This window comes from Mustelus asterias, chromosome 23, assembly GCF_964213995.1.
Source record: "Mustelus asterias chromosome 23, sMusAst1.hap1.1, whole genome shotgun sequence".
Taxonomy (NCBI): domain Eukaryota; kingdom Metazoa; phylum Chordata; class Chondrichthyes; order Carcharhiniformes; family Triakidae; genus Mustelus; species Mustelus asterias.
In genome coordinates this window covers 48,664,614-48,692,427 of record NC_135823.1, presented here as the reverse complement: position 1 = coordinate 48,692,427, position 27,814 = coordinate 48,664,614, and the positions used below count along the sequence as shown (strand labels likewise).

General features: G+C 41.4%; 1 protein-coding gene across 7 annotated transcripts in view; it reads left to right on the top strand.

Moving 5' to 3' along the window:
* Nucleotides 1–27,814, top strand: part of crebbpb (CREB binding lysine acetyltransferase b) — a 153,755-nt gene that overhangs the window by 26,160 nt on the left and 99,781 nt on the right. For 4 of the 7 annotated variants that reach the window (XR_013500682.1, XM_078240492.1, XM_078240490.1 and 1 more), the window contains exons 3-9: nt 10,004–10,180; nt 10,811–11,078; nt 12,526–12,639; nt 17,174–17,407; nt 26,498–26,603; nt 26,945–27,079; nt 27,581–27,698. Coding sequence is in view for 6 of the 7 variants with exons in the window: in XM_078240492.1 (XP_078096618.1) it covers nt 10,004–10,180; nt 10,811–11,078; nt 12,526–12,639; nt 17,174–17,407; nt 26,498–26,603; nt 26,945–27,079; nt 27,581–27,698 (1,152 nt within the window). In the remaining variant the exon portion in view is untranslated. The remainder of the gene's footprint in view (nt 1–10,003; nt 10,181–10,810; nt 11,079–12,525; nt 12,640–17,173; nt 17,408–26,497; nt 26,604–26,944; nt 27,080–27,580; nt 27,699–27,814) is intronic. The other 3 variants (XM_078240493.1, XM_078240491.1, XM_078240494.1) reach the window with 2 other exon arrangements.

Here is a 27,814-nt window from a genome sequence, read left to right as displayed (position 1 = left end):
TTTTAAATATTAATTGTTTTGAGAACGCTGTGTTCATAGTTCAGTTAATCAAATACTACTGGTGAGTTTTTCTTTTGACTGCTAATGTTGTTCAGTGATGTGGTAATAATGAAATGGAACTGAAGTGAGTTTGGCACAAAATAACATCATTGGTTGTTATACTGCCAAATGGTTTGTGAAAATGCATTTGAATATGGGAAGTAGAGAAAAATATAAGGAGTAAATATTGAAAATAGGAGCAGGAGTAAGTTCACTCAGCCCTCCCGCCATTCAAAATAATCATAACTGATCCTCTGTCTCAACGCCATACTCCCACGCCCTCCCCATACCCCTCGACTCCATTAGAGTCTAGAAATTTATCTCTCTCCTTCTTCTTAAATATGTACAACCTTCTGTGGTGGAGAATTCTGCTGATTCACCATCCTGTGAATGAAGAAATTTCTCCTCATCTCAGTCCTACCCTGTATCCTGAGACTGTGACCCCTTGTTCTAGATTCCAGAGGAAACAACATCTCTGCACCCAGTTTGTCCAGGCCCAGTGAGAATTTTATACACTTCAATGAAATCCCCTCTCATTCTTTTAAATTCCAGTGAATACATGCCTCGTCGACCCAATCGCTTCTTGTATGACAATCCTGTCACCCCGGTGATCATTCTGGTGAACCTTCACTGCACTCCCTACATAGCAAGTGTATCCTTTCATATATAAGGAGACCAGATCTGCAAATAATACTCCAGGTGTGGTCTCACCGAGGCGCTGTACAACTGCAAGTAAGATATCCTTGCCCTTGTTCTCCAGTCCTGGGGGTTTTCACAGTAACTTCATTGTAGTGTTAGTGTAAGCCTACTTGTGACTAATAAACTTTTAAAAAACTTTAAAAACATGCCATTTGTCATCTCAACTGCTTGCTGTACCTGCATGCTTGCTTTTGGTGATTGGTGCACAAGGGCACCTAGTTCCCTGTGGACATCAACATTTCCCAATCTATCACCATTTAAATAATACTTTGCCATTTTGTTTCTCTTTCCAAGGTGGATAACTTTACATTTATCTACGTTATACTGCATCTGCCATGTAGTTGCCCACTTATGTGGGATTTGATCAAAAGCTTTCTGAAAATCCAAATACACCACATCCACTGATTGATTCTCCCTTATCTATTCTGCTAGTTGCGTTCTCAAAAAACTCTGGCACGTTTGTCAAACATAATTTCCATTTCATAAACCCATGTTGACTTTGCTTAATCCATTTATATTTGCTAAATGTCCTGTTAACACATCCTTTACAATAGACTCTAGCATTTTCCCTACTACTGATAGATTAACCAGTCTGTAGTTTCCTGTTTGCTCCCTTTATTAAATAGCAGGGTTACATTTGCTACCCTTCAATCTGCCAGGACTGTTCCAGAATCTAAAGAATTTTGGGAGTTGACAATCAACATCAGCCACAGTTTCCATGGCCATTACCGTTTAGTACCATGAGATGTAGACTATCAGGCCCCGGGGATTTATCAACATCAGTACCATTAATTTCTCCAGTACACTCTTTTCAGTAGTACTAATTTCCCTCAATTCCTCCTTCTCATTAGATCCTTGGTTCCCTAGCATTTCTGGGAAGTTATGGCTTCCTCCGTGAACACAGTAAGAAGTCTCACAACACCAGGTTAAAGTCCAACAGGTTTATTTGGTAGCAAATACCATAAGCTTTCGGAGCACTGCTCCTTCGTCAGATGGAGTGGAAATGTGCTCTCAAACAGTGCAAACAGACAAAATCAACATCTCCCCTTCCTCCATGAAGACAGAACTATAGTTGTTGTTTAATTAATTGCTATTTCTGTACAGTTTAATGTTGCAGGTAAGGATTTTTTTTCAAGAAACCTATTATCTAACTTTCTCAGTTCAGTTGAAAGGCCATCGATGTGAGATATTCACTCTGCCACGTTTGCATATGACACAAAAATAGGTGGTAAGGCAGGTGGTGAGGATGGCAGTCTGCAAAGGTATATAGATATGTTAAATGAGTGGGCAAAAAGTTGGCAGATGGAATATAATGTAGGAAAATTAGAAGTTATGCACTTGGGGTAGGATGAATAAAAGAGCTGAACTTTATCAAAATGGAGAAAGACTGCAAAAAGCTGCAGCACAGAGGGATTTAGGGGTCCTTGTGCATAAATCACAAGCTCGCATGCAAGTTCAGCAGGTAATAACAAAGGCAAATAGAATGTTGGCCTTTGTTTCTAAGGGAATGGAGGATAAAAATAGGAAAGTCTTGCCTAAACTATACAAGGCACGAGTTCAGCCACACCTGGAACACTGTGAACAGTTTTGGGTCCTTATTTAAGGGAAAGTTCACTAGGTTGATCCCAGGTATGGAGGGATTTTAATTTATGAGAAGAGGTTGAGTAGGTTATGAGTTTGGTGGTTCGTTAGAAAATTCTCTTTGTGATCATCTGCTTTGTGGTTTCAAATGTGTGTTCAAAGAAGATTGCTTACTGAACATGCTTTGACTTTAAAGATATCAGTAGAAATCATGGTGAGGATGGAACTGACTGCTAAGGAGGCTTCAGAATTTGGTGCAGAAATGAAGATGCACAAGTTGGGAACTGCCCATTAGAAGTCAGAACATCAACAAGCATGTCACAAATCTGCCAAAATGGGCCATTCAGCAAGTGAATGCTAAAGCAAGGATAGTCATTGCAAGAATTGTGGCAAAATGGGGTCACGTTGCAAAGTTTCCCCTCAGAAGAATCTGGATACTGTCAAGAAGAACAAGTTGCATTCTACAAAAGAAATTTACAACATGGCGGAAAAGAATTACGACTGCAGAAGAGAATGTCCAGAAATATGATGATCAGCTTCAACTGAACGTCTTATCCATACAGGGTGAATCATATAGTTTCTGGTGACTCCGAAGTTAAGTGGACAATATATTAGGATGGAGGTTGATACTGGTGCTGTTGTATCTTTAATTCCTGAGACTACATGCCAACAAAAGTTGATGCATCTTCCTTTAAAATAAGCTGATGTGATTTTGAAGGACAGACACAGAAGCGATTATGCCGTTAAAAGGTTACATCATGGCCAATGTAGAGTTGAGTGGGCAAACAATCGAGTTGCCTCCCTGTGTGGTAATTTTCCAGTTCCATTTGGGCAATCATGATTTGAAAAGATAAAGCTTAAATGGTGTGCTGTCAATAGATTGATCGATAGCAAAACAGACCTTCTGGATAAATACAAGTGTCTTCAAAGAGACATTTGGCTCAATGAAAGTCAAGTGGGAGTCAAGTGAAACTTAAGATAAAGCCTAATAATCAACCAAAAAGTCTCATTGCAAGAATGGTGTCACTTGCAATTCATCACAAGGTCAAAGAAGAGTTAGTATGACTTGGTGGATGATGAGTCTGGGAAAAGATGTATAGATAGTTTGAGTAATGTTGAGATCAAAAAGGAGGTGGTATTGGGGTTCTTGAGAAACATTAAGGTAGACAAGTCCCCAAGGCCTGATGGGATATACCCCAGAATACTGAGAGAGGCAAGGGAGGAAATTGCTGGGGCCTTGAGAGAAATCTTTGTATCCTCACTGGCGACAGGGGAGGTCCCAGAGGATTGGAGAATAGCCAATGTTGTTCCTTTGTTTAAGAAGGGTAGCAAGAATAATCCAGGTAATTACAGGCCAGTGAGTCTTACATCAGTGGTAGGGAAATTATTGGAGAGGATTCTTCGAGACAGGCTTTATTCCCACTTGGAAATAAGTGGATGTATTAGTGAGAGGCAATATGGCTTTGTGAAGGGGAGGTCGTGTCTCACGAACTTGATCGAGTTTTTCAAGGAAGCGACAAAGATGATTGATGAGGGTAGGGCAGTGGATGTTGTCTACATGGACTTCAGTAAGGCCTTTGACAATGTCCCTCGTGGCAGACTGGTGCAGAAGGTGAAGTCGCATGGGATCAGAGGTGAGCTGGCAAGGTGGATACAAAACTGGCTCGGTCAAAGAAGACAGAGGGTAGCAGTGGAAGGGTGCGTTTCTGAATGGAGGGCTGAGACAAGTGGTGTTCCTCAGGGATCAGTGCTGAGACCGTTGCTGTTTGTAATATATATATATATATATATATATATGATTTGGAGGAAAATGTAACTGGATTGATTAGTAAGTTTGCGGACGACACAAAGGTTGGTGGATTTGCGGATAGCGATGAGGACCATCAGAGGATACAGCAGGATATAGATCAGTTGGAGACTTAGGCGGAGAGATGGCAGTTGGAGTTTAATCCGGACAAATGTGAGGTAATGCATTTTGGAAGGTCTAATACAGATAGAAAATATACAGTAAATGGCAGAACCCTTAAGAGTATTGATAGGCAAAGGGATCTGGGTGTACAGGTATACAGGTCACTGAAAGTGGCAATGCAGGTGGAGAAGGTAATCAAGAAGGCATACGGCATGCTTTTCTTCATCTGCTGGGGTATTGAATTTTAAAATTGGCAAGTCATGTTGCAGCTTTATAGAATCTTAGGCCGCACTTGGAATATAGTGTTCAATTCTGGTCGCCACACTAGCAGAAGGATGTGGAGGCTTTGGAGAGGGTACAGAAAAGATTTACCAGGATGTTGCCTGGTATGGATGACATTAGCTATGAGGAGAGGTTGGTGAAACTTGGTTTGTTCTCACTGGAGCGACGGAGGTTGAGGGGAGACCTGATAGAAATCTACAAGATTGAGAGGCATGGACAGAGTGGATAGTCAGAAGCTTTTTTCCCAGGATGGAAGAGTCAATTACTAAGGGGCATAGGTCTAAGGTGCAAGAGGCAAGGTTTAAAGGAGATGTACGGGCAGATGTTTTACACAGAGAGTAGTGGGTGCCTGGAACTCATTGCCGGGGGAGGTAGTGGAAGTGGATACGTTAGTGACTTTTAAGGGGCGTCTTGACAAGTACATGAATAGGATGGGAATAAAGGGATATGGTCCCCGGAAGGGTAGGGGATTTTAGTTAAGTCGGGCAGCATGGTCGGTGCAGGCTTGGAGGACCGAAGGGCCTGTTCCTGTGCTGTAATTTTCTTTCTTTCTTTGTTAACACTGATGTGTTTGTGCCAGTTACAGTGAGTGACTGGGCTACCCCCATTGTACCTGTCAAGAAACCAGATGGCTCCGTTCGTATTTGTGGTCATTTTAAAACAATCACAACTTTAGTGTTGTGTGCCAATATCCACTTCCTTTAATGAAGATTTGTTTGCTGGATTATCAGGTGGGCAGAGATTCAGCAAGATGGATCTTTCACAAGCATATTTACAGATGAATATAACCGTTGAATCTCAACCATTGCTTACTATTATTACTCATTAAGGTCCTTTTCATTATAAATGAACCTTTTGGAATAACATCCACACCAGTCTTATTTCAAAGATTGATGGATCAGATTTTAAGTGGTCTCTCTGATGTACAATGCTACCTGGATGATATTCCAGTTACAAGGTCCAGTGAACAAGAGCACTTGAATAATTTAGAAGCAACATTGGAATGTCTTCCAAGCACATGGTCCCTGTAGCAAGAAAGCAAAGTGTGACTTCTTTCCTGATGTCAGTCCAGTATTCGGATCATGTGATTGATAGTAAAGGCCTACATAAAGCACCTAAAAAGATGGACACTATTTTAGAAGCACCGCATCTGACGAATATGACATAATTGAGGTACAATTCGAGGATTAGTAAATTATGGCAAATTTGTTCTTCGCTACATTATTGAAGTCATTGAATAGTTTATTATTTAAGAGTTGCAGGTCTGGACAACAGAATGCGAAAGCATAAAAGAATGTCAAAGATGCTTTGAAGAAGTCTGTAGTATTGATTCATTTTAATCTGAAGCTACCATTGCTACTTGTCTGCCATGCTTCACCTTATGGAGTAGGAGTAGGAGCAGTAGTTTCATATTACGCCTTGGGAAAAGAACGACCAATAGCTTTTGCTTTGCACACCCTGACTAGTGCTGAATCTAACAGCACTCGGCTAGAAAAAGAAGCATTGAATATAATTTTTATACAAAGATTCCATCACATTTATGTGGTCATTTCACATTATTGGCTGATCATTGACCCTGACCTATTATTTTTGGGCCATAAAAAGGCATTCAGTTTTTCGCTGCTAGTCGATTACAAAGATGGTCACTGAACTTATCTGCACACTCTTACGATATAAAGTATCGTCAGAGCGCCCCGCACTAATGCTGATGCATTATCACATTTACCTTTACCTATTGAGCAGATACCATCAACTAGTTTTGCTAATATTTTTATTTTTTGCTAGTAGATCATTTGCCAATGACAGCTTCTCAAGTTCAGAGACATAAATGAAATTCTCCCATAATGAGAAAGGTGATATTGTTGAGAGGAAAATAGCTGGAATACATCGTCCACATCCTTATTTGAAACCATATGTGTTACGAAAGCTTGAGTTGACCCTCCAAGGTGGGTGTCTTGTTGTGGAGAATCTGAGTGATCATTCCTCTTAGTCTGCATGGAAGAGTTCTTGAACAACCATATGACGGACATCCTGATAGTCCGGATGAAGGAATTAGCAGATAGTTATTTTTGGTGGCTGGGTCTAGATGCTCAGATTGGGAAAAAAGTTTGACAGTGTTATTCCTGTGCCCGAATAAGAAATAAACCACCATTGTCTCTCTTTTACAGCTTTTGGAGTGGCCTAAAATACCATGGCAACAATTGCATGTAGATTTTGCTGGTCTGCCCGAGGGCTACATGTTCTTAGTTATAATTGATGCACACTCAAAATGGTCAGAAGTTATCATGAGATCTACTACAACTGAACAAACCATTGAAAAAATTGACAACATTTTTGCAAGATTTGGTAAACCGGAACAGATTGTTAGCGATAATGGTTCACAGTTTACTTCACAAGAGTTTGAGGATAATCTCAAAGTAAATGGTATTCAGCATATAAAATCCACACCTTATCATCCGTCAACCAATGGATTAGCAGAAAGATTTGTACACTGCTGAAATGTTCTTTAAAAGCTTCAAAAGAGCAAGGTTTGTTATCACCTTGTCTGAATAGCTTTTTGGCATCTTTGGGTAGTCACACTGCTCGTGTGACTACCCAAAGTTCACTTGCAAGTAAGTTGAAAACTGTTTGGGCGGCACGGTAGCACAGTGGTTAGCACTGCTGCTTCACAGCTCCAGGGTCCCGGGTTCGATTCCCGGCTCGGGTCACTGTCTGTGTGGAGTTTGCACATTCTCCTCGTGTCTGCGTGGGTTTCCTCCGGGTGCTCCGGTTTCCTCCCACAGTCCAAAGATGTGCGGGTTAGGTTGATTGGCCAGGTTAAAAATTGCCCCTTAGAGTCCTGGGATGCGTAGGTTAGAGGGATTAGCGGGTAAAATATGTGGGGGTAGGGCCTGGGTGGGATTGTGGTCGGTGCAGACTCGATGGGCCGAATGGCCTCCTTCTGCACTGTAGGGATTCTATGATTCTATGATTCTATGAAAACTTCAGAGATAGAGCATCAATATCAAGTTGCTAGGCAAGGCGCAAGGACAAAACAAGGAGATCGAGTGAGAGAGCCAGTTTTAGCAAAATCAGGTCCAATTTCTTGCATAATTCAAACTGAAGGTGAATTAGTTTGGCGATTCTATGCTGACCAATTGTTGTCATCTAGAAATGATTTCTCAGGATTATCTTCAGAAATACTAACTACTTTAGTCCCTAGTGTTGTGAATACTACTACAGAAGACTTTGAATCTGAGTTGCCAGATGATTGTGTCAATGCTACTATACCCAGTGAGAATGGTACAGAATCAGTTCCAAGGGAAGACACTTCTAGTGTCAAGGACAGCCAAATTCCAGAAAGTCGTATACAACCAAAGAGGAATGGACATCCTCTTGATTGACTTTTTAAAAACAAGTTAAAGTTTATTTATTAGTCCCAAATAGGCTTACATTAATACTGCAATGAGGTTGTAAAAATCCTCTAGTCGCCACACTCCGGCGCCTGTCCAGGTACACCGAGGGAGAATTTAGCATGGCCAATACACCTAACAGCACGTCTTTCGGACTGTGGGAGGAAACCAGAGCACCCGGAGGAAACCCACACAGACACGGGAAGAACGTGCAAACTCCACAGAGACAATGATCCAAGCCTGGAATTGAACCCGGGTCCCTGGCGCTTTGAGGCAGCAGTACTAACTACTGTGCCACCATGCTGTCTGATGCATAGTACTGATCCTATGTATAACATTGTAGTAATTTGTTGTCATGACCACAGGAGTAAAGGGGGAGGGATGCTATATATTTAAAAGGATTGCAAGTTGCTTGAAGAGCTGATCACATGATTTGACGGTGAGGCCATTCAGGTGTTTGCAGAGGCTGCTGTTTAACTTTCAGTTTTGTATTCTGTGCAGTGCCGAGAACAGATCTGCTTTAAAACTTGTGCGTTAGTTTGAATCTACGTGTGTAAATCCGGTCTTTTTCTGTTAAAATCCACAACCCCTAATCTAGTTGGGACATTAAAGGGGAGCAAGCTCGAGGGCTGAATTGTCTACTCTAGATCCTTGTTCATATGTTTTCAGATGATGTCTCAGAAGGGAAGTATGGAGATGAGAAATAGGAAGGAGTCAAGGATAGAACTTCGAAGGGTGCTAAAATAATACAACAGTCCCAGCTGAGCCATAAATGTACTTACGGATTGCTATAACTAAAAAAGTGTTTGAAATCAGTTCCCCATAATCAGAAATTAGTTGTGGACCATTGGATGACTGTGCTATTTTCTATATTCTACTGCTGTAAAACCATCTTGTTTCACACAAGATAGTGGTTTGTTGAGTATTTGGCCTATGACTGTTCATATTGACATTCCTTGCTCTTTCCCGATAGAAATAATTAACCATTTCTTATCGACTCCTGTGCAGTGACTGTACAATTTCACCACCACCTAGGTTTTGAAATAAAGCGTGCACTTTCTTTCCCTGCTAATTCCCCCCATGTGTGCGCCCCCCCCACCACCACCACCACCCACCGTAATAAATGTTGAAAATCAGTTGAACAGGTATCAACTTCATAGCTGAGCTCAATCCTTTCCTGTCTGAATTTTGTGCATGTCCAGCAATGGTTGCTGGATAGAGATTAGCAGCATGAATCCTGATTATTCCTGCTCTTCTAAATTATAACATCTGCATTTCCTCTCTGGTTGAGATTAGCAAACTTAGTTGCAGCACTTATGAGGTGGGTGATAACATTCTTATTTCAAAAAATATATAATACCTTTGTTATAAAATAAATTTTAGCTGATGAGATCCTTTTTTAACATGCAGGAAAATAATTTTTAACTTTTGGAAATAATTCTTGACTTCCTCATTCCTTTCCATCGTCGTAAATACAGCATCTTGTGTCTGTGCTGGTATGTTACATTTGATGTTTCACTTCCCAAGAAAAGATCTGGAGATTGAATTAAAGCCACGGTTTAGACTTTCCAATTTCATGGCAATCTTATTCATTTATTTTTTTGTGTTCGGGAGTCTATGCAGACCAGAAGATCCTGGGTTCAATTTCTGCTCTGGCTGAGATCAACTTAACTCGGTACAATGTAGCAAGGTTTTTACATTGGTCTTCAATTAAGAAGGGAAAGGAAATTCAGACAGCTTTCCTGTTGAAAAGCACTTTCGTGTGAACGTCAGGTGCAGACAGACTCGGGTTTAGCTGTGATGCCATCCGTAGTCAAATAATTTTACACTCATTGGCTTAAAGAATGGGCACCTAGGCAATAGAAGGACACAGAACCGTATCAATGAAAGAGTTAGCATTCTGAGAGGAGAAAATTGTTTTATCAATAAAAAATTATATTGATAACTTTGTGTGGGTTTCATATAGTCAGGATTCATCTTTAGTGAAAAGATTCAGTTTTGAAATTCTGTGTTTTTGTTTCGAAAAGAAATAATAAAAATGCAAACTGACAATTTTAGGAATTATATTTGGTGGAATAACTGAGTTTCCTTTTCTTTGCAGATGGGGATTTCGGGTAATGCAAGCCTTTTTGGACAAGGCTATGGCCAAGCTGGTGGTCAACAATTAGGCGCTGCAGGGGTTGGACCTCAATTACAAAACAAAAGCAATCTTTCTAATAGCCTGCCTCCATTTCCAGCTGATTTAAAAGGCACTCAAGTTACAAATGTGCCAAACATGGTAAGCAGGCTGTATGAAACACGTTAGTACAAAAGGTTAAACCTGTGGGAAGAAACGTTTTCATCTTTAAGTATTTTCACTTCTGTATGAAAGCTGATTCAGCACAAGTTACAAATGTAAAATCTACTTTTTTAAGATGTTCAACTCAGACGATTGGTGGGGAGAGACCTCTTGGAAGATCTATCAGCTAGATAGTAGGTTGCATGTCCTTCCAACTTAGCTACCAACATTGGTAGTTGACATTGGGCTTGGAGTTAAAGTTTGTGTTGTATTTTCCTTTATCTACCCTTCATTTTCTTCTGTTTTCATGAAGGACACTAGCTTAGGGGGAAATTGTTTGTGTTAGTTGCAGGCTTTGACTCTTGGAAAAAGAGTGACATAATGACACACGTGCCTGAAAGAAAAGTGTTAAGTGTACCCCTTATCAAAAAACCTGGGATAAGTTTCATGACTACATTATTTGGCCTTCTAGCCAGTATCAGAATGCTGGTCTGTTTTTAGACTCGTTTTTCCTGCAGTTCTTTGTTTTCAATTTCTTTTAGAAACTGTTTTTTTTCTTTCCTCCTCCAATTTAGAAATTGTCATTGGATTTTGAGTCATCTTTTCATGTTCTTTCTTTCTCTTTTCAAGTCGCAACAGCAGTCCCAGGTTCAGCAGGTAGGGATGGTACAAGTACCGTCCCAGGTACCAACACAAGGAATGGCATCTGCACCGACTGCAGACCCCGAGAAGCGCAAACTAATACAGCAGCAGCTGGTCCTACTGCTTCACGCCCACAAATGTCAGCGGAGAGAACAGGCAAACGGTGAGGTGCGACCCTGTGCGCTGCCCCACTGCCGAACCATGAAAAACGTCCTGAATCACATGACTCACTGTCAGGCAGGCAAGTCCTGCCAGGGTAAGTGTACTTGATTGGACCTTTTGTGCACTACTTACACATTTTTAAAGAGCCAGATGGCCAGGGGTTCAAATACAGCCCTCCTGTAGATAACCATAAGATTTAATCATAATTTGTTTTGAGCATATCAATGAACATTTGAAATCTAATTTTAAATGCTCTCTTTGCTATTTTTAAACACAAAATGGTGTTGAACACCAATCCATACCCTTCAAGGGCACTTGCAAAAATCCAGGTGGTAAGCAGAGCAAGTGTTGCTTTGAAGGATGTATAGTACTTCAAATTTTATTTGAGCTCCTATGAGGGGTATTCTCTCTTACCCATGCAGATTGGTTTTGATTAGTGAAACTTCTTCCTACAACACAGATTTGAGGTGACATGCTGAACAGAAATTAAGTTCTGTTTACGTTTTGAGAATATGAAAATCAAGACTTTAACATTTGATTAATTAATTGGTATCATTTCTGAAGTAACATGGCTCATTCCCATTCCTCCTCTATGTTCACAGATTCCAAAACAGTACCAAAACAGCTCTTATCGAAGTTACAAATGACATCTTATGTGACTGTGACAAATGTAAACTCTCTCCCTCCATCCCCGTCCTTCTTGACTCATCTCTCAGATTGTTCTTTGAGAAGAGTGTTTAAAAAAGAAGATTGAAGCATATTTGTAATGAAGTCCCTTGCAATTTGTGTTCTCATGTTTTGACAGCTTCAGAGATGGCTCAAATAGCAAACGTTTTCTACTGTGGCATTCTATATGATTCTAAAGGGTGTTGATGCAAGAAACATGACTATAATTGTGTCACTGACAGCTGATACATTCTTGGCCAACAGGGAAAAGCAAAACTTGATTTAACAAATTAAACATTCAGGGTGCACGTTTTGTTGTATTGTCTGAAAAATATTTTTTTCTCTGTTCGCCCCCGTTCCTCGAGACTGCTTGAAACAAGTGATCTCCTAATTGCAAGGAGGCAGGTATTACTGAACAGTAGCATTGTCAGCTGGCTGTGTGCAAGAGTGGCTGGGTAACTCCTATATCGTCTTCCCTCCACTCTGTGCATGTCCTTATGGGAGCATCTCGCGTAGCTGCCATCTTCTCACAGCAGTGTTAAAGCTGAGAGTGTGAGCTCAGCAGAGTGGGAAAATTAAATTGTAAATTAAACCCCATGGTGGTTCTGTGGACCCTTGTATCACTTTTAAAAGAAAAGTGTTTTGCTTCTCTGTGCCATATACTTTTCCTCAGTCGGGCCTGCTTGTCATGATCTGATAGTGTTTACTAGTTTGTGTTCTGTCTTGTGCTCACACATTCTTAGCCACAGCAGCCTTCTAGTATTGTTTTCTAAAATAAGGACAATTTAAAAGCAGTTGGTTTGCAGTTACCCAGTTTGATCTGACCCTGTGTCCACTAGATTAATATTAGAAATCTGGCTGTTTTTGTTACGCAGTTGCTCACTGTGCATCATCAAGACAGATCATCTCTCACTGGAAAAACTGCACTCGACATGACTGTCCCGTATGCCTACCCCTGAAAAATGCCAGTGACAAGAGGAATCAGCAGAGTAAGTGTCATTGATTCACAGTTCCATATATGTGTAATAAATTATTAATAAGCTTTACCATTCTCAATCAGCTTAAAATGTATAGAGAACTGAGCACTAATTAATATAGGCGGATAATGTGAGTGGCAATATATCCTGCTACCTTTAGAATACTACTTCAATAATGTGAAGTCTGATGAAAATATTGGCCTGATTTACATTGTGTTTGTTTTGTTTATTTAATCAACCCTTTTTTTAAATGCACTTATCTCATTACTCATATCATTCAATGTCATGTCTACCTGTTTTGTCTACCTGTTTTATCTCCCTGATAAATGCTGAAGCAAAATAATTATTTAATATTTCTGCCTTCTCGAATTTCAGCCAATTGTTAACTTTATTATCCTGTCAATCCCTTAATGATCCTATTCACATCACAGTTTTATTTTACAGGTACATCAATAACAAATGTTTTGTTTTACAGTTTAATTACATTGTTCTTCTTTGCCCTTCTCGTCATTTTTTGACTTCTCTCCAAATCTCCTCCCCTTTTCTCTTAATGAATTCTTCTGCTGTCTATGTACTGTCTTTTCTAACCCTCAGGTGTTCCTTATTCATCTGTAGAGTGTCACTAATGTTTAGTTTGTTGTTTTCTTTTAGCAGGATCTATTTTCCTGCACTCTTGTCAATGTTTATATTGCTCATTGTTACTCAATATTGTTGTTTGCCAGTTTTATTCCCAAGCCCACAAAACCAGCTTTTCTCTGATCTATTAATTTTGTTCTTGCCATACGTGCGTCTTTTCCTATCACCATTTAAGCACATTGTGGTCACTATTGCCTTAATGCTTCCCTACCTTTTCTGGTTCCTTCCCCATTACGAGATCCAATAGCAGGTCGCTTTTGTTTCCTGTCACTCGACCAATTTTATATCCATGATGCTGTCCCTTTTATTCCATGAGCTCTAACTTTTCCCATAGGTCTGGTATATGGTAGTGTACCAAATACTTTTTGGAAGTCCATGTACACTACATCAACTGCATTACCCTCATCAACCTTCTCTGTTATCATAAAATTTGATCAAGCTGGTTAAGGGAGATTGCCCCTGAACAGATCAAAGCTGGCTTTCCTTAATTAATCTACATTTGTCCAAGTGACTGTTAATTTTGTCCTGGATTATCATTTCAAAACTTTTCCCACCACCAAGGTTAATTTGATTGTTTTTATTCATTTGTGGGACATGGACGTCGCTGGCTGGCCAGCATTTATTGCCCATCCCGAATTGCCTGAGGGCAGTTGAGAGTCAACCACATTGCTGTGACTCTGGAGTCACATGTAGGCCAGATCAGGTAAGGACAGTAGATTTCCTTCCCTAAAGGACATTGGTGGACCAGATGGGTTTTTTCCGACAACAACAATGGTTTCATGGTCATCAGTAGACTCTTATTGAATTCAAGTTCCAACCATCTACCATGGCGGGATTCGAACCAGAACATTAGCTGAGTTTCTAGATTAATAGCCTAGTGATAATACCTCTAGGCCATCGCCTCCCCCATTAACCCCTAGTTCTGGGTTTATCCTTAAACTCTTTTTTTGAACAAGGGAGTGGGATTTGCAGTTATGGAGAGTGTTCTGGCTCACCTCCAAGGAGGATTGAAAAATTATGAACCGTGACTCCGCAGTTTTCACCATTAATTCCCTCAGTATCCTCAGATCTTATCAAGCCCTGGTGGCTTATTAACTTTTAAGTACAACCAATCCTTCTAATACCGCCTCTTCATCAATGTTTTGCCTGTTCTGCTTATTTTGGATTCTCTTTTACGTTAGCTGCCAGTCTCTCATATTCTGTTCCTGCTTCTCATTTTTAAGTTTTCCCCTCTGAACATCCTATACACAGCTTGGTTCTCACTTGTATGACAGATGTCAGGTGGTTGATACACAACCTTTTTAAGCTTCATCTTATCCTCTTTCTTTGACATCCAAAGCTCTTGACTTTGTTCTATCTTTTCTCCCTTTGTGAGAATGTATCTGAGCTATACCCATACGTTTGTCTCTTTGAAGACAGCCCTTTGTTGCATTACAGTTTTGTCTGCCAAGTTTTGATTCCAATTTGCCTGGTCCATTCATACCCCATTAAAATTGGCCCTACTCTAATTATTTTTACGCTGGATTGCTCCTTGCCTTTTTCCATAGCTAACCTAAATTTCATAATACTATACTTGCTGTCTTCTAAATGTTTCCCTACTGACACTTGATCCACTTCACTCATCTCATTGCCCAGAACCAATAATGCCTCCTTCCTCATTGGACTGGAAACATGCTGACATAGAAAATTGAAAGCACTTCAGACACACTTTTCCAGCCCATATTAGAATAATGGAAGTCCCCCATTATAACTTCTTTTTGAACCTCCCTGTAATTCTGTTACAAAATTTGTTCCTCATTATGTTTCCCAATAGTTGATAGCTTCTAGAATACACTTGAGTAGTATAATGGTGCTGATATTTCTTAGTTCTAACCATTTGGATTCTGTCCTTCACCCCTCTAGGGCATCCTTTCTCTCTATTGCTAGTATTATCCTTAGTCAACACTGCCACCCGTCCGTCCCTTCCTTTCCTTTTCTATCTTTCCTAAGCACTTTGTATCCAGGACACTCACATCGCATTCCCTTCTGTGCCCTCACCTCGTTGCAGTCACATACTTACAGTAAATCAAATTTAAGTCTTACTGCAGTCCTACTTCCTCTGATTCCCATTAGTACCTTAGTGTCTCTTCCTCTAGTGCTATCTATCTGTCCTGATTCTTACCAATATAAGTTCCTGTTATTTTGGCACCTTGTTTTTCCCCTCCAATGTTACCTCCTGGTTCCCCGTTCCCTGCCAAGTTAGTTTAAGGCCTGTCCAACAGCACTAGGAAACCATCCTGCAAGGATCTCCTCTGGCCTGTATGAGTCCCATCTAACTCACAACCGGTTCCATTGTTGTAGGAATCCAAAGCCCTCTCTCCTACACCATCTCTCCAACCACGCATTCACCTGCTCTGTCCTCCAATCTCTACACTCACTAATATGTGTTACTGACAGTAATCTGGAGTTTACTAACTTTGAATCCTGCTTGCTAGTTTCTTTACTGGCTCCCTATAAATAGATTATACAGGCTTATATGCATATGCTTAAACTTTAAATCGTGTTCCTGCTCTAGAAGAGTCACACTTTTTAGAAAAGTGGTAATATTTCGTAATGTACAGATTTTTTTTTAACATCCTGATTGTTTACTGGTACTTTTGTAACATTTACACCTTGGTGTTTGCCTTTTCCAGTACTGAGAAAACATTTTCCTGAAGCTATAGATCTCACTGTAAAGAACTGAGCACCAATGAACACACAAACCATGTGGCTCTGAAGTAGATTTCTGAGGAAAATTTATTTTCATGGATCTTTTTAATTAGGCTTTTTTGTGGGGTAAATTATGTTCCTTTAGGGCAGTGTAGCTCCATCTAACATTTGACTTTTAAGGCAGAAAATTTCAATTACCAGAATTCATACTTGGAGTTTTCATTGGCCTAGACCTAATGACCAAAGGTGTCCACACTATGCAGCCTGGACCAAATGCAGGTAGAGAGGCCCTGGCAGTCTAGTACAGGTGGCTTTGGGTTTTTTTTTTGATAATTCTCTTGTTTCCTTCTTGGATTATCATGTTTAAATTTCTTGAGCCTCGACATTTGAAAAGTGCCAGTCTTGGCACAGCTACTTCACCATTCAATAAATCCTAAATCAGAATACCCAAGATCTTGAGACCTACACTAATTAATGGGAACATGCATTTAAAATTTAAGTGCAGCCCACAAGCTGCCATGATATGCACTATAAAGAAGAAAGCTTGGGTACTCCAAATCCAGATGGAGCTGTTATGATTGATTAAACATTTGATTTAATTTACACAACTTTGCACCTTTAACCTTCCAAGCATTGAGTACTCTTGACTCTTTTGCATCCAATACGGACACCATATCAGATTCTGCTGCAGCGTCCTTTATTGACAATGAAATTGGACAATTACCTTGGAAACTCAGGATTATCGAACCAGTTGAAATATTTTTCATCAAGACTATTAGGAAAGAGAAACAGTTTTTTTTTCATTTTCTTCTGAAACTGCTTGTCTCAATCTTCAAAGGAATATAGGAAGCCAAAAATTAGCCAAACACATTGCTTGGGAATAGCCAAGAGGAAGTGAGTTTGTTTTAATTTGTCGCTATAGCAAGATTTAAAAAGTGCTTGCCTACCATGATAATATGCAAAAAGCCTTTCATGTCTGTGTTTCATTCAGATTAGTGACAACACACCGGTTTATATCATTTAAGTGTTTTATTAAGTTAATGTAAAAAAATTTGTGTGGAGTGTACTCTTCCACAAAAACAATTTTGCTGTGAAAAATCATTGACACCCTTATCAACTTGTAACGTAAGGTACTCTTGCAAACCAACCATATATCTATATGGGTGTTGTGTAATGACTAGTCAGTAATTTTAATACAAATGTACCTTATCTATTTTTACAGCCCTATTAGGCTCTCTGCCGAGTGGGTTACCAAACACAGTGGGTGCAGTTGGAAGTGGTCCGCAGGGCACCTCCGCTAATTCGAACCCTATCGATCCCAGCTCAATGCAGAGAGCATATGCCGCACTTGGACTGCCCTATGGTAATCAGCCACAAACGCAGCCACAGCCTCAGGTACAAGGCCAACAGCCAACACAGCCTCAAGTCCACCAATCAATGAGGCCTAACCCATTGGGTAAGAACAGTGATAAACTACAAGTTGCATGGCTTCAACAAAAAGATGAAATTAAGTGTATGCTAAAACGTATTCTTCCTCCATTGTATTAGAATCAGCAGCATTTTGTGTTGGCTATTATCTTCCAATGGATTTGTCACGATAGGGCCAACTTGTAACATTTAATGAAAAACACGTTTATTTCTCCAATTTTAAATTGTTTTTGGTTCTCATTTTAGAAATGCCAAAACTGGCACGGTATTCTCTTTTTACTTATTAATAGAATGAATGCTAGCAAGGCCAGCATTTATTGCCCATCCTGAACTGCACTCGAGAAGATGACAATGAGCCACTTTTTTGAATCACAGCGGTATGGTGGTAAAACTGCACCTACAGTTAAGTAAGGAGTTCCAGGGTTTTGAAACCGAAACAATGAAGGAAGAGCATTCTGTTTCTGTGTCAAGATGCTGTGTGGCTTGAGGGGAATTTGGTGGTGTTCGCATACGTCTGCTACCTTGTTCTTCGAGATGGCAGGGGCCATGGGTTTGGAAGATGCTGTTCAAGGAGTGTTGGCGAGGTGCTGCAGTGCATCTTGTACATGGTACACATGGTTGCCACTGTGCACCAAAAGACATTAGGGGCCAATCAAGCTGGCTGCTTTGTTTTGGGATTTATTGGATTTCTTGAATATTGATGAAGCTGCATTCATCCAGGCACTTGGAGAATAATTCACATGTTTCCGCTGCTTTTTCTTTCAAAGCAGTAGAGGTTGTATGTTTGGTAGGTGTTGTCACAGTAGCCTTAGTAGGTTGCTGCAATGCATCTTGTAGATGATACATGCACTGTAGCCACAGTGAGCAGATGATGGATGAGCTTCCCAGTTGTCCAAATAAGTTTCTGGCCAATGGTAACCATTCTGAATCCCCTCCATCAACATCCAGTGATGGTAATGCAATTAAATGTCAAGGTAAGGTGGTTAGATTCTATCTTATTGGCAATAGTCATTGCCTGGCATGGATGTTACCTGTCACTTATTATAACAAGCCTGAAGGGTGTCCAGATGTTGCTGCGTGTGGGTACAGACTTCATTATCTGTGTAGTTGCATGTGGAACTGAACACTGCAATCATCAGTGAACATTTCTGCTTACGATGGAAGAAAGGTCATTGACCTTGTCCTCATTAATCTAGCTGTCACAGATGCATCTGTCCATGACAGTATATACAAGAGTGACCACCACCTCAGTGCTTGTGGAAACAAAGTGTTCATATTGAGGACACCCTCCACCATGTGTCGTGGCGCTACCACTCTGCTACATAAGGTAGAATCAGAGCTTAAAACTACGCATTGATGAGCGGACCATGAGCAGCAGACTTGTATTCCACGACGATCTTTAACCTCATGGCATAGCATATCCCTCATTCAGCCCTTACTATCAAGTCAGGGAACCAACCCTGATTCATTGAGGAATGTAGGAGAGCATGTCAGGAGCAAGCAGATCTGAAAATGATGAAACTTTAACACAGGACTATATGCATGCTAAACAGTGGAAGCAGCATACATTAGACAGAACTAAACGATCTCACTCGAACAAATCAGATCAAATGAGGAAAACAATTAAACAATAGGGAGGAGGCTCCATGAGTATCCCCATCCTCAAAACTGGCAGAGTCCAGCATCTGAGAGCAAAAGAAAAGGTTTTGCAGCTATTTTCAGGTAGAAGTGTTGATTTCATGATCCACCTCAGCCTGCTCCTGAGGTTTCCACCATCACAGATGCCAATCTTTAGCCAATTCGATTCACTCCACAGGATATCAAGAAATTTTTTTAAAGTCTTGCATTTCTATAAGGCTTTTCATGATAAAGTATCAAAGTGCTTTACAGCTAATGAAGTACTTTTGAAGTATAGTCACTCTTATGATGTAAGAAACACAATAGCCAACTGTGCACAGCAAAGTCCCACAAACAGCAATATGACAATGACCTGTTTGGGAGATAATCATGGGCAGCACACTAGGGCAGTACACTACATCCCCCTCTCTTATCCAAAATAGTGGCATGGGATCTTTTGCGTCCACTTGAGTAGGCAGATGGGTCCCCTGTTTGAAGTCCCATCTGAAAGACACCTCTGACAGTGCAGTATTTCCTCCATTCTGCACTGGAGTATAAACCTTGATTTTATGTTCAAGTCCTGGAGTGGCACTTGAACCTGAGACTGTGCGATTCAGAGGTGAGAGTGCTACCAACTGAACCATAGTTGAATGTACTGGAGACATCGAAGTCTATGGACCCTGACAACATTCAGGCTGTTCCACTGAAGACTTGTGCTCCAGTACCAGCCATACCTCTGATCGACCTGTTCCAGTACAACTGCAACACTGGTCTCTACCCTGACAAATTAGAAAATTAGCCAAGTGTGCCATCTACAAAAAATAATAAATCCAATCTGACCAATTACTGCCCCGTCAACCTACTTTCAGTCATCAGACTGATGGATGGGGTCACAGACAGTGGTATCAAGTGGCATCTGCTCACCAATAACTTCCTCGCCAGTGCTCAGTTTGGGTTCTGCTTGGACTGCTCAACTCCAGATCTCATTCTAATCTTGCTCCAAACATGGACATGAGAGCTGAATTTCAAAAGTGGCATGTGAGTCATTGAATTTGACATCAGGACAGCATTTGACTGAATGTAGCATCAAGGATCCCTAGCAAAATTGAACCCAGTGGGACTCGGTGGGGGGGAGGGATTCTTTTGGAGTCATATCTGCACAAAGGAAGATGATTGGGATTGTAGGAGGCCAAAGGCATCACTACAGGAGTTTATCATTTAGTGCCTTCAACCAAACCATCATAAGATCAGAACTGGGGACGTTCCCTGATAGCATAATGTTCAGCACCATTTGTGACTCCTCCGATACTGAAGCAGTCCGTGTCCTCACTTTTCAAAGGGAACTGAGAGACTGCTGTGTGCTCTGTTTCACGGAGACATGGCTCACTCCTGCTTCACTGGACTGCCCTACAACCAGAGGGCTTCTCAATCCACCAAATGGACAGCACAGCAGCCTCCGGCAAGGCCAGGGGAAGTATGGTCTGCCTTCTAATCAGCACCTCTTGGTGCCCAGACATTGCAACACTGGTAGAGTTTCTGCTCCCCAGACCTAGAATACCTGACGCTGAAATGCCACCCCTATTACCTTCCATGGGAGTTCACCTCAGTTATCCTGACAGCAGTTTACATCCCACCCCATGCGGACGTGAAGACCTAGCTGGATGAAATATATACCACCACAAATAGTCTTGAGACAAAACATCCCGAGACCCTGTTCATCGTGGCTGGGACTTCAACCAGGCCAAGCCCTAGAGTGTTCTACAAAGATACTACCAATGTGTCTCCTGTTCTACCAGAGGCCCAAACATCCTAGACCACAGCTGCGCAAACATCAAACATGCCTACCCCTCTATCACCCATCCACACTTTGGCAAATCAGATCACAAAGCTGTGCCCTGCTCCCGACTCGCAAGCAAAAATTGAAGCAGGAGAATCCGATAAAGCAAATTGTACAATGTTGGTCTGAGGAATCGGACGATCTCCTGCTTCAAGTCAGTAGACTGATCAGTATTTAAGAATTTGGCAGCCAACCTGAATGAGTACGCCACTACAGTAACAGATTTCATTAGTAAGTGCGTGGAAGACTGTGTACCAAAGAAGCAAATCCGTGTGTTTCCCAACTGGAAATCATGGATGAACAGATATCCACTGCTTGCTGAAGTCCAGATCTGAGGTATTCAAGTCAGGTGACCCTGACCTATACAAGAAATCAAAACATGATCTACGGAGAACCATCAAAGGTGCCAAAAGACAATACTGGACCAAGATAGAGTCCCAGGTTAGCCACATGGACTCCCACCAACTATGGCATGGTCTGCAAGACACAACAGGCTACAAGATGAAGGCAGGTAAAATCGCCGGCTCCAGTGCACCCTTCCCCGATGAGCTCAATGCCCACTGGGAGCAAGAGGTCAACAAGAGCATGCCTTCCGCCCCGGAGGCCTCGGCTGAACCAGTCTCTGAGGTCACCATCATAGATGTTAGATCAACATTCTTGAAAGTCAACCCACGGAAAGTGACTGGCCCGGATGGGGTACCTGGATGAGCACTCAGATCCTGTGCGGACCAGCTGGTGGGGGTACTCGCAGACATATTTAAAATCTCCTTACACTGATCTGAGGTCCCTACTTGCTTCAAGAAGATGACCATCATCCCTGTACCAAAGAAAAGTCAGGCAGCGTGCCTTAATGGCTATCACCTGGTGGCTCTGACATCCATCATTGTGAAGTGCTTTGAAAGGTTAGTCATGACCCATCAATTCGGGCCTCCCAGATTGCCTGGCTCCACTACAGTTCACCTATTGCTGCAATAGGTCCACAGCAGATGCCACCTCCCTAGCCCTACGCTCAACCCTGGAACACCTAGATAACAAAGACACTTATGTCAGATTCCTATTTATTGACGACAACTCAGCCTTCAACACCATTATTCCTACAAAACTCATCTCCAAATTCTGTGACCTAGGGCTCGGCTCCTCCCTCTGTGATTGGATCCTAGACTTCCTAACCCAAAGACTGCAATCAGTAAGGATAGGCAACAACACCTCCTCCACGATTATCCTCAACATTGGTGCGCCACAAAGCTGTGTCCTCAGCCCCTTACTTTACTCTTTGTAACAGTGTGGCCAAATTCCCCTCCAATTCAATTTTCAAGTTTGCTGATGACATTCCTGTAAGCGGGTTGGATCTCGAATAATAACAGACAATGTACAGGAAAGAGCTAGAGAATCTGTTGAATTGGTGCGATGACAATAATCTCTCCCTCGTTGTCAACAAAACGAAGGGGATAGTCATCGATTTCAGGAAGCGTAGTAGAGGATATGCCCCTGTCTACATCAACGGGGATGAAGCGGAAATGGTCGAGAGCTTCAAGTTATTAGGTGTCCAAATCACCAAAACCTGTCCTGGTCCCTCCATGCCAACGCTACAGTTAAGAAAGCCCACCAATATCTTTGCTTAGGAGGCAAAGGAAATTTAGCACATCCGCTATCACTCTTACCAACTTTTAAAGATGCATCATAGAAAGCATCCTTTTTGGATGAATCACAGCTTGGTAAGGCTTTTGATTTGAGTTGATTTATTATTGTCACATGCATTAACATAGTGAAAAGTATTGTTTCTTACGCACTATATAGACAAAGCATACCATACATAGAGAAGGAAAGGCGAGAATGGAGAATGTAGTGTTACAGTCATAGCTAAGGTGTAGAGAAAGAGCAACTTAATGCGAGGTTGGATCATTCAAAAGTCTGATGGCAGCAGAGAAGAAGCTGTTTTTGAATCGGTTGGTATGTGATCTCAGACTTTTGTATCTTTTTCCTGACGGAAGAAAGTGGAAGAGAATATGTCCGGGATGCGTAGGGTACTTGATTATGCTGGCTGCTTTTCTGAGTGGGAAGTGTTGACAGTGTCAATGGATGGGAGGTTGGTTTGAGTGATGGACTGAGCTTCATTCACGACTCTTTTCTAGTTTCTTGCGGTCTTGGACAGAGCAGGAGCCATACCAAGCTGTGATACAACCAGAAAAAATGCTTCCTATGGTGCATCTGAAGAAGTTGGTGAGAGTTGTAAAGGACATGCTAAATTTCCTTTGCCTCCTGAGAAAGTAGAGACATCAGTGGGCTTTCTTAGCCATAGCATCAGCATGGAGGGACCAGGACAGTTTGGTGATCTGAACACCTAAAAACTTGAAATTCTCTACCATTTTTACTTCGTCCCCATTGATGTAGACAGGGGCATGCATTCAACTACGCTTCCTGAAGTTGATGATAATCTCCTTCATTTTGTTGACATTGAGGAGGAGATTATTGTTGTTGCATCAGTTCACCAGATTCTCTCTCTCTCTTTCCTGAATTGTGTATAGTCATTGATTGAGATCCAACCCTCAATACTGGTGTCATCAGTAAACTTGAAAATCGAGTTGAAGGGGAATTTGGCCATACAGTCAGAGGTGTATAAGGAGTATAATGAGGAGCTGAGGACACAGCCTTGCTGAGCACCAGTGTTGAGGATGATCGTGGAGGAGGTGTTGTTGCCTATCCTTACTGACTGCGGTCTGTGGATTAGGAAGTCTAGGATCCAGTTGCAGAGGGAGGAGCTGAGCCCCAGGCCATGAAGTTTCCAGTTCTGACCAAGATTACAAGAATCTACAAAGGGTTGTGAACGTAGCCTGGTCCATCATGCAAACCAGCCTCCCATCCATTAACTCTATCTACACTTCCCACTGCCTTAGAAAAGCAGCCAACATAACCAAGGGCCCCATGCAGCCCAGACATACTCTCTTCCACCTTCAGTCAGAAAAAAGATACAAAATCTGAGATCATGTACCAACTGACTCAAGAACAGCTTCTTCCCTGATGCCATCAGACTTTTGAATGGATATACCTTATATTAAGTTGGTCTTTCTCTGCACCCTAAACTGCAACACTACATTCTGCACCCTCTCCTCCCCCATGAACGGTATGCTTCGTCTATATAGTGCACAAGAAACAATACATTTCACTGTATACCAATACATATGACGACAATAAATCAAATCCACAAGCAGCCGCATCTAGACAAATTCAGGCCTGGGTTGATAAGTGGTAAGTAATATTCATGTCACACACGTGCCAGGCAAGGAGCATCTCCAGAAGGAGATCATTATTAATTATGATTACTTATTAATATCTCCATCACAATTTGGCACAACCGCCATGATATTTCAACAAAACTGTTCCTTAGAAAAGGTCAGAGGTTGCCTATTCTGTGATAACTAACTCACCTTGTCGATGGTGGACAGGCAAAACCTGTCCACATCTACAAGGCACAATGAGGAGCATGATAGAATACTCTCCACTTTCCTGAATGAAGACAATTTCAACAGCACTCAAAGTTCAACACCATTGTAAAGTCCTAACTTTGTTAGGAGTAGTGGGTTTTAATAAAAATAAGTGATTTGCGCACACAGATTCAAACTAACAACAGATTTATTCTGTGAGCTCTTGTCCTGTACAGAGTACAAACTAAAAGCAGCCCCTGTAGCACCCTGATGACATCACCATCAAATCATGTGTTCAGCTCTTAAAGCAATCTGCAACTCTTTTAAATAAGTAACAGCCATCTACGACAAAGCAGCCTTGATTGATATCCCATCCATCACCTTAAACATTTACTCCCACCGTCAATGTAAAATGGTAGCAGCCTCTACCATTACATCTCTACAAGATGTACTGAAGCAGGCCTCTTTGACAGCATGTTCCAAACCAGCAGTTTTTACCACCTAGAAGGACAAAGAAACTATCTGCAAGTTTCATCCAAGTCACACACCCATCTGATTTGGAGCCTTCACTGCTGGAACTCCTGGAACTCCCTTGCAGACAGCACTGTGAGTATACCTACACCACATGGATTTCAGTGGTCAAGGATTTGCCTCAACACCACCTTTTCTAGGATGAATTAAGGACCAAATGCTGCTCTAGCAAGTTAAAAAGAGGTCAGAGGTTGGGAAATCTGCAGTAAATAACTGACCTTGTGACTCCCCAGCGCATCATGGCAGCAATGTGTACTGTATGCAAGATACATGGCAACAAGTCACCAAGGCTTCTCCTATACCACCTAGAAGGTCAAGAACAGCAGCCTCATGGGAGCACCACCATACCCAAGTTTGTCTCCAAGTCATACACCATTTGAACTTGCCCGTATAGTACATCTCCTTCATCACCTCTGAGTCACTATCCTGGAACTCCCAACCTAGCAGCATTGTGGATGTATCTTAACCCCATAGTTGTGGCAATTCAATTAAGCAGATCACTGCCACCTTCTCCAGGACAATTAGGGATGGGTAGTAATTGCTTTGCCAATGACACCTACATCTTGTAAATGCATGAATAATTTTTTAAAAGCTGAAGTTTATTGGAACCAGGACAGTGCGCTGGAGCTGAGATGGTTAGCCTTCAAAAGCCACAGCTATCTTCCTTTGTATTGATATGACTGCAGGAAGAATCTTCCCTGATTCATGCTAACATTTAATAGGGCTTCTTGATGCCAAATTCAGTTAAATGCTGCCTTGACTTTGAGGGCAGTGACTTCCACCTCAGCTATTTCTCCATGTTTCTCTGTAATGATGTCTGGAGCCCTGTGGTCCTGGCAGAATTAGCCTGTATATTGAAAGCACAGGCCGAGGAAAGAGAGAATTTTTTTTTTTGCTGTCGTTTGCCTTGGTTTCCAGTGTGAGCAAATGCCTGAGTGGTGATTACAGCTTTTTCCAGATGAAGGTGGATAAAATTGATATCCTTACTGAGTTACCATAATGGACATTTTGGTGGCCAAAGCTTTGGCCGTGATCTTGGAACTGATTTCTTTCTTCTTTTCTAGGGCAAAGTAGTATGGCCTGAAAATAGTTATGAAAGTAGGGGCTCCGTGAGGCATATTTGAGGGACTTCTTTCTAGATCATTTAAAAGTTCCCTTGCCTTGCATGCAGTGATCATTTTCCAGCTGAGGGGAGAGGGTTTAACCCATCCTCCACAGCCAACCAGTAGGCCACAAAAGAGAACAGCCTGTGGATACTCACCAATGGTTCTGTGCTACTCTTAATTTTTATTTAAAAACAATATTTTTGCCAGGATAAACAATACTATTTGAGAGCAAAAATCGAATAGACGAGCCTTAAAACAAACACACAAGGGAGAACGGGTTGGTTTTGTGTCCTGTGGAGACTCCCAACTCCCCCTCTGCTCCCATCCCAACTACCACCAGATCCCCAAAATTATAAGCCATCATAAAGCAGGCTTGTAGATCAGCATGACATCAGAAGGCTATGTGAATAAATTACCTATTTTCATATTTTTAAATTAGCATAGAATTCCAGTTTGAAACATTTTCTTTCAGTTTCTGACTATGGATTTTACTCCTGAAAAATATTTGAAATGTTTGTTCGGACAACGACAGTGGGGTACAACTGGAAACCTGAGCTTTTCAGTCATGAATTGGTGCTGCTTTACTGACTACTCCTTTCCCTCAGCAGGTACGAACCAGATGAATGTGGTAGGAGGGCTGGGTGTGCAAACCCCCGATCAGTCAAACTTGCTGTCTGACTCGGCTCTTCCACCTTCCCTTGGTACACCAAAGTAAGAAATTTTTTGTTTCTTTCTAGCAGCATAATATGGTTACTTAGTTTGTCAGTCCCTTTCCGCAATAGACATTAAAAAATGTGAACTGGATCTGCAAAATTCCATATTTTGACTGCTTAACACATACATTTAAAGGCTGCTTTTAATGAAAAAGTTTTTACCAGCCCCTACCCCAAGAGGGCAAGGGAGTGGGACTAGCTGAATTGTTCTTGCAGAGAGCTGATGTGAACTCTGGGCTAAATGATCACCTTCTGCGCTGTAACCATTCCATCATTCTAACAATTGAGCAGTATCATTGAATTCCTTTTAAATAACACCCGTCTCCTTGCTATTTTTAGTCAAATGATGAGCGATGGCACAAATGTTGGTAGCATTGGCACATTGCCGACAGCAGCACCTTCCACTAGTGCTGTACGAAAACCATGGCATGAACATGTAACTCAAGATCTGCGCAATCATCTGGTTCATAAACTGTAAGTATTTGTCATTTGTGGAAGAAATTCAAGAAATTGCCACTCAATGCAAGGCCATAAATTACTCTGTAATTCTCCTTTGTCCATCTGTTTGCATGCAAATGGTAGACTCTGCTCACAGTAGAGGCAGTTGTAACGCTGATGTTCTCATCAAACTGAATTGATAAACATCTGAGTTGAGTACAACATGGGTGTATGAAGTGATATAGAATCTAATTGAAAATCTCGAGCAGGAGCACTGTTACATGTTAAATACATGCATTGCCGCAGTAATCTTAAGCAAGCAAGCAAATACCATTCCCATCAAAATATTATGGAACTTTCAATGTTTATAGTTGAGATGGTAAACCAAAACCCTGTCTGGGCACTATTCCAAAAAGAGCAAGGGAGTTCTCTCCCATGTCCTGGCCAATGTTAATCCCTCAACCAACATCATTAAAGATTACATGGTTCAATTGAGTAGGAAATTAGATATTAATCTGTATATCCTATTGTCCACAGCGTGCAAGCCATATTTCCAACCCCTGACCCAGCAGCACTGAAGGATCGCCGCATGGAAAACCTTGTGGCATATGCTCGGAAAGTGGAAGGAGATATGTATGAATCTGCTAACAGCAGGGTACGTATTCCCATCAAAATGAACTTTATCACTTATTCCATCAATGCAAACTGCAAACAGTGCTGTTAAGTGCCATATTTTGAAATAAAGAACACTGCATATGCTGGAAATATGAA